This window comes from Dendrobates tinctorius, unplaced genomic scaffold (genome assembly GCF_039654945.1).
Source record: "Dendrobates tinctorius isolate UK_male_01 unplaced genomic scaffold, ASM3965494v1 ptg000133l, whole genome shotgun sequence".
In the NCBI taxonomy this organism is placed as follows: domain Eukaryota; kingdom Metazoa; phylum Chordata; class Amphibia; order Anura; family Dendrobatidae; genus Dendrobates; species Dendrobates tinctorius.
In genome coordinates, this window is record NW_027361801.1 from 35,589,544 (window position 1) to 35,595,696 (window position 6,153).

The following is a 6,153-nucleotide window of genomic DNA, read 5'->3' on the forward strand; positions in this document are numbered from 1 at the left end:
AAATTGCACAATAACTTTTGCAGTCCAATTTCTCCTGTTACCCTTGGTAAAATAAAGAAAATTGAACCTGAAGTATTTTTTTTGTTCATTTTTTTTTAATATTCAAAAAATTCCTGTGACGCACCTAAAGGGTTAATAAACTTCTTGAATGTGGTTTTAAGCACCTTAAGGGGTGCAGTTTTTAGAATGGTGTCACTTTTGGGTATTTTCTATCATATAGACCCCTCAAAGTGGCTTCAAATGTGAAGTGTTCCCTAAAAATAAAATGGTGTTGCAAAAATGAGAAATCGCTGGTCAATTTTTAACCCTTATAACTTCCTAACAAAAAAAAATTTTGGTTCCAAAATTGTGCTGATGTAAAGTAAACATGTGGGAAATGTTATGTATTACGTTTTTTGTGTGCCGTATCGCTGTGATTTAAGGGCATAAAAATTCAAAGTTGGAAAATTGCAACATTTTCAAAATTTTTGCCAAATTTCCGTTTTTTTCACAAATAAACACAAGTTATTTGAATGCAATTTTACCACTAACATGAAGTACAATATGTCACGAGAAAACAATGTCAGAATCACCGGGATCCATGAAAGCGTTCCAGAGTTATGACCTCATAAAGGTACAGTGGTCAGAATTGTAAAAATTGGCCCGGTAGTTAACGTGCAAACCACCCTTGGTAGTGAAGGGGTTAAAGGCTGATGTATGGATTTCTTATACAACAAGAAAAAAAATCTCCATATACTGCCCAAAGAAATAGAAGACACGCGGTGGCACAGTGTGTCCCCTACAGATCCCTATGAGTTCTGGCATTTAACAGTTTGATTGCCTGAACTCATCAGTGGCAGGTCATCTTTAACTACTGAAATAAGCAAAAACTTGGCACACACTTGTGACTTCTGATGCAGAAAGGTGATATTTAATGAAATACAGTACATACATACAGACGTTTCGGTCTATGACCTTCATCAATGTACTGCGGATTAGAACATAAAAAAATAAATATAAAAGTGGCACAAAGAAAGTATATACAAAAAGACTGGGTAGTTAAATCAGAATATAACATAAATAAATGCAGAGACATCAAAACCATTACAGCACTTCTGTATATAATTAATATAATGAGTACACAGAAACAACAATGGTGGAGACCAAGATCTGCAGATAAGGAAAAACACATACCGAAGGCTGTACTGCTCAGGTAAACTGGGCATGAATAGAAAAGATCCTAAGGGGAGAAGGAGTGATTGTTTATACTAGAATGAACACGTGGTAAGATTGTGTATAGATGTTGCTGAATGACATACCGATAGGTGAGGAGGTACAGGAAGCCGTCTCTCTATAAAAGAGAAATATCATAATGGGCGGCTGAGTCAATTAATCTACCTAAATGGAACGTGTATGAGGAGTGTCCCAGGAGTCTTACCGTGAGGAGATAGTGGCAGCAAGACGCGGTATCCGCCGCGAATCAAATGGCGCGCTATCAATGGGGAGCGTCAGGGTTTATATTCCTGAAAAAACATGGAGGATGGGCGGAAGTGCGCAACCGGAAGTGAGCCAGCGTGCGCTCCATTTGCATCATAATGCGTTCCAGGCGTTGTGTAATGACAGAGCAGGGGGCGTGAATCAAATGCGTCTGCCTGTATGAGATCCTAGGCACTGCTGAGAGGGGCGGGATAAAGGGAGGTGCTGAGTGGTGACTAAGTTACCATAGTGACCGCCGAGGCGCAGATGCAGGAAGTGTCAAAGGAAAATGCAGAGGGAATTCAGTGCTCTGGTGACGGTGATTTCAAAAACATTCACTGTTGTTGGTTCTGCAATAAAGATAAAAGTAGATTAAAATACGGTATCTAGAAATAGTATAAGCAAGTACAGGGTATTCAAAGTCACAAAAAAAGAGAATGTTCAAACAGACTGACTCGTTTATGCAGTTTAGTGCCATATGTGGCTAACGTAAATCATGATTGAAGAAATGATTGTACATCGTACTCCTTATTTAACCCCTTAGGTGCCAAGGTATTTAACTCATGGATCCAGTAGGCCTCTCTTCTTTTTAATATATTGATCCGGTTACCGCCCCTGCGTGGTGGGTGGATTTGTTCTACCACTTGAAACTTAAGTTGTGCTATGGTATGGCCGGCAGTGATAAAATGATGAGGGATCGGGAGAAGCATATTTTTGCACCTTATCGTAGATTTATGTTTGGATATCCGATCCCTAACATGTTGTGTGGTTTCTCCCACATAAAGTAGGCCACACGGACATTTGATGATGTATATCACAAAAGAGCTATCACAAGTAAAATATTCTCTGATATCATACTTTTTGCCTGTGTGGGGGTGATAAAAGTTGCTTCCTTTCTGGATATTGTTACACTGTGTACATTGTAGGAAGGGGAAGGTACCAAATTTAGGATTTTTAAGAAAACGTTGATGTATAGAGGGACGTAATGAGCCTATATCCGCTTTAATAAGGATGTCTCTTACATTGCGGGGTCTCCTAAAACAGGGGAGGAATGGTTCTTTAAATGCCCTTACACTGGGATGGGCTGTCGTAAGGAGGTGCCAGTGACGTCTGATACTTGAGTGTATCCGATAGGCTAGAGGGTGATAATCGTGCACAAATGCAATTCGATTAGTTGCCTTAGGTTTGGGAGGGGAGAGGAGATCTAGATTGTTTAATGTATTTGGTGGATAACCTCTCTCTAGGAATTTAGTACGCATTTCATTCAAGCGTGTTTCTTTAACCTCTGTATTTGAGACAATCCTCTGAACCCTTTTAAGCTGAGATTTGGGAATTGCATTCTTCATTTTGGTTGGATGGAAGCTCTCATAATGGAGCAAGCTATTCCGATCCGTTGGTTTCCTATACAGGTCGGTAGAGAGGTGACCCAGGTTGTCCTTGATGACTAGTGTGTCCAAGAAGTTAATCTGATTGGTATGGTGTGTCATAGTAAAGCTGAGGCCTGGCCAGGAAGTTTGTAACATGGAAAAAAAGGAATGTAGTGTATCAAGTGGCCCGCCCCAGATACAGAAGATATCGTCGATGTATCTCTTCCACACTATGCAATACGTGCGGAAGAGGTCATCTCGATATATGACACAATCCTCAAAGTGGGCTACGTAACAATTAGCATATGGAGGTGCAGTGTTCGAACCCATAGCGGTCCCCTTGGTCTGTAGATAGTACGTATCCTCGAAGAGGAAAAAATTCTTAGTTAAAACTATAGATAGTAATTCACAGCAAAGATTAGTTTGTTCTGGATGGAATTTAGATATTTCAAGTAATCTCCGTACCGACTGGATACCCTCTGTATGAGGAATGGATGTGTATAGATCTTTGACGTCAAAAGTGACTAGAAAGGACTCCTGTGGGATAGGGCCTAAATTATGAATAATATCCACAAAAGACCCTGTGTCCAATATAAAGGAAGGTGTTAATTTCACAAGAGGTGTCAAGATTTTTTCCAGATATTTTGAAATTGGGGAGAAAATGGACTCAGTGGAGGCCACAATGGGTCTGCCTGGTGGGTTATTTAGATTCTTATGTATTTTAGGGAGTATGTAGAAAACGGGTGTGATGGGAAATTGTTTAGTCAAATAGACACAGGTCTTATCATCCAACACTCCACTTGATTTATGTTTTGATAGAGTATCCTGGATAAGTTGTCTAACTTCATTAGTGGGGTCATGAGACAGTGGTGCATATACCGATGTGTCACTAAGTTGGCGATGCACAGTATTTCATCCAAGTACATGGATTTATCAAGAGCAACAATGGCTCCCCCTTGTCAGCTGGTTTGATAATTATATCTTTGTCATCTTGTAGGGTTTTGAGAGCAAGTTGGTCGAGTGTAGTGAGCTTCGATGGAAAGTGGACCTTACTTTTATTGATATCGTCCCTCAAGCTCTGGAATGTATCATCTATGAAGGAGATGAAAGTCTCCAAGGCGTGGGAACCTATGGGTGGTCTATAGTTGCTCTTATTTCTGAGACCCAGGCTATCTGATGAAATCAGAGGGGATTGTGATGGTATAGATTCGTTTGTGATGTCAGTGACATTAGAGAAATTTAGTTTAAGTCTTAATGATCTATAGAACCTTTGTAGGTCCATATCTAGATTGAATGTGTTATATTTATAGCTAGGACAGAAGGAGAGACCCCTTTGTAGCATACGGTGTTCAGCTATGCCTAAATTTTTAGACGAAATATTGATTACGAGTGGGTCATTACCTGTGACCGTGTGATGCGACCAAAGTCCATGTTTCTGCGTGGGTCTCTTCCCCCTCCTGGTCCTCTTCTTTTTGACGATCTGCGTCTCTGTCCTAAAAAATGACTCGATGACGTCTGTCTCTCGTAGTCTGAGCCTGAAGATGAGATGTCTGTGGCTGACCTGTAATTTGAGTGAGTGTTGAAATTCCCGGAGTTGAAGGATTCTCGCCATTTGTAAACACGATTTTGTTCGTAGTCCTCTGTGTCACGGACAAATTTGTTCCTCTTCCTGGTCTCTGTATCCCGTCGATGCTGTTCAATGACACCATTACTCTTGGTCTTTAAGTTGTTGAATTCTTCGGTGGTTGTTGAGGATGCTAGCTGAGTTTCAATATTGGAGATTTCTTCCTTGCATTTGGTGATTCCTAGATGCAGATGCTCTAGCGTGAGGGTGATAAGGTCGAAAGAACATTTATTAATAATTTGCTCAAAGCGTGAGCAGAAGTCATGTGAATCACTAAAAAGAGTGGGACGTAAGGGGACCTGAAATCCCCTAGGAATCCTCTGAACTTTGAGGTATTCCGTGAGAGTGACACAATGTAACTCAAGGTTAGTGCAGCGTCTGAGTGTCCTCTCTAGGTCACGACCCCTAGTCTCCTTAGGAGGGAGTCTGAGGAAATCACTTGGCAAGGTCGATTGTGCTATAATGTTAGATGTCTCCTCTGCATTATACGAAAAAGTCAGCGATGACATAGCCCAGGAGGGTGTGCTCAGAGTAAGGGGTAACGTTATAAGATAGGACCGTTGGCACAACCCTAATGTATTTTGTGGTGCACAAGTAGGATCCCAATCCGTGACTTGTAATAAGCAAAAACTTGGCACACACTTGTGACTTCTGATGCAGAAAGGTGATATTTAATGAAGTACAGTACATACATACAGACGTTTCGGTCTATGACCGTCATCAATGTACTGCGGATTAGAACATAAAAAAATAAATATAAAAGTGGCACAAAGAAAGTATATACAAAAAGACTGGGTAGTTAAATCAGAATATAACATAAATAAATGCAGAGACATCAAAACCATTACAGCACTTCTGTATATAATTAATATAATGAGTACACAGAAACAACAGCGGTGGAGACCAAGATCTGCAGATAAGGAAAAACACATACCGAAGGCTGTACTGCTCAGGTAAACTGGGCATGAATAGAAAAGATCCTAAGGGGAGAAGGAGTGATTGTTTATACTAGAATGAACACGTGGTAAGATTGTGTATAGATGTTGCTGAATGACATACCGATAGGTGAGGAGGTACAGGAAGCCATCTCTCTATAAAAAAGAAATATCATAATGGGCGGCTGAGTCAATTAATCTACCTAAATGGAACGTGTATGGCGGCTGAGTCAATTAATCTACCTAAATGGAACGTGTATGAGGAGTGTCACAGGAGTCTTACCGTGAGGAGATAGTGGCAGCAAGACGCGGTATCCGCCGCGAATCAAATGGCGCGCTATCAATGGGGAGCGTCAGGGTTTATATCCCTGAAAAAACATGGAGGATGGGCGGAGGTGCGCAACCGGAAGTGAGCTGGCGTGCGCTCCATTTGCATCATAATGCATTCCAGGCGTTGTGTAATGACAGAGCAGGGGGCGTGAATCAAATGCGTCTGCCTGTATGAGATCCTAGGCACTGCTGAGAGGGGCGGGATAAAGGGAGGTGCTGAGTGGTGACTAAGTTACCATAGTGACCACCGAGGCGCAGATGCAGGAAGTGTCAAAGGAAAATGCAGAGGGAATTCAGTGCTCTGGTGACGGTGATTTCAAAAACATTCACTGTTGTTGGTTCTGCAATAAAGATAAAAGTAGATTAAAATACGGTATCTAGAAATAGTATAAGCAAGTACAGGGTATTCAAAGTCACAAAAAAAGAGAATGTTCAAACAGAC

The 6,153-nt window shown here is 41.1% G+C and overlaps 1 protein-coding gene across 1 annotated transcript; it reads right to left on the reverse strand.

Annotated features, from left to right (window-relative positions):
• Positions 1 to 523: 523 nt before the first annotated feature.
• On the reverse strand, positions 524 to 5,641 carry LOC141048144 (uncharacterized). The gene is made up of 2 exons (XM_073543586.1): positions 4,224 to 5,641; positions 524 to 1,805 (listed from the first exon to the last, which is right to left on the reverse strand). The coding sequence occupies exons 1-2, from the start codon at positions 4,953 to 4,955 to the stop codon at positions 1,791 to 1,793; spliced, it is 747 nt and encodes a 248-aa protein (XP_073399687.1). The 5' UTR covers positions 4,956 to 5,641; the 3' UTR covers positions 524 to 1,790.
• Between the last annotated feature and the right edge of the window lie 512 nt (positions 5,642 to 6,153).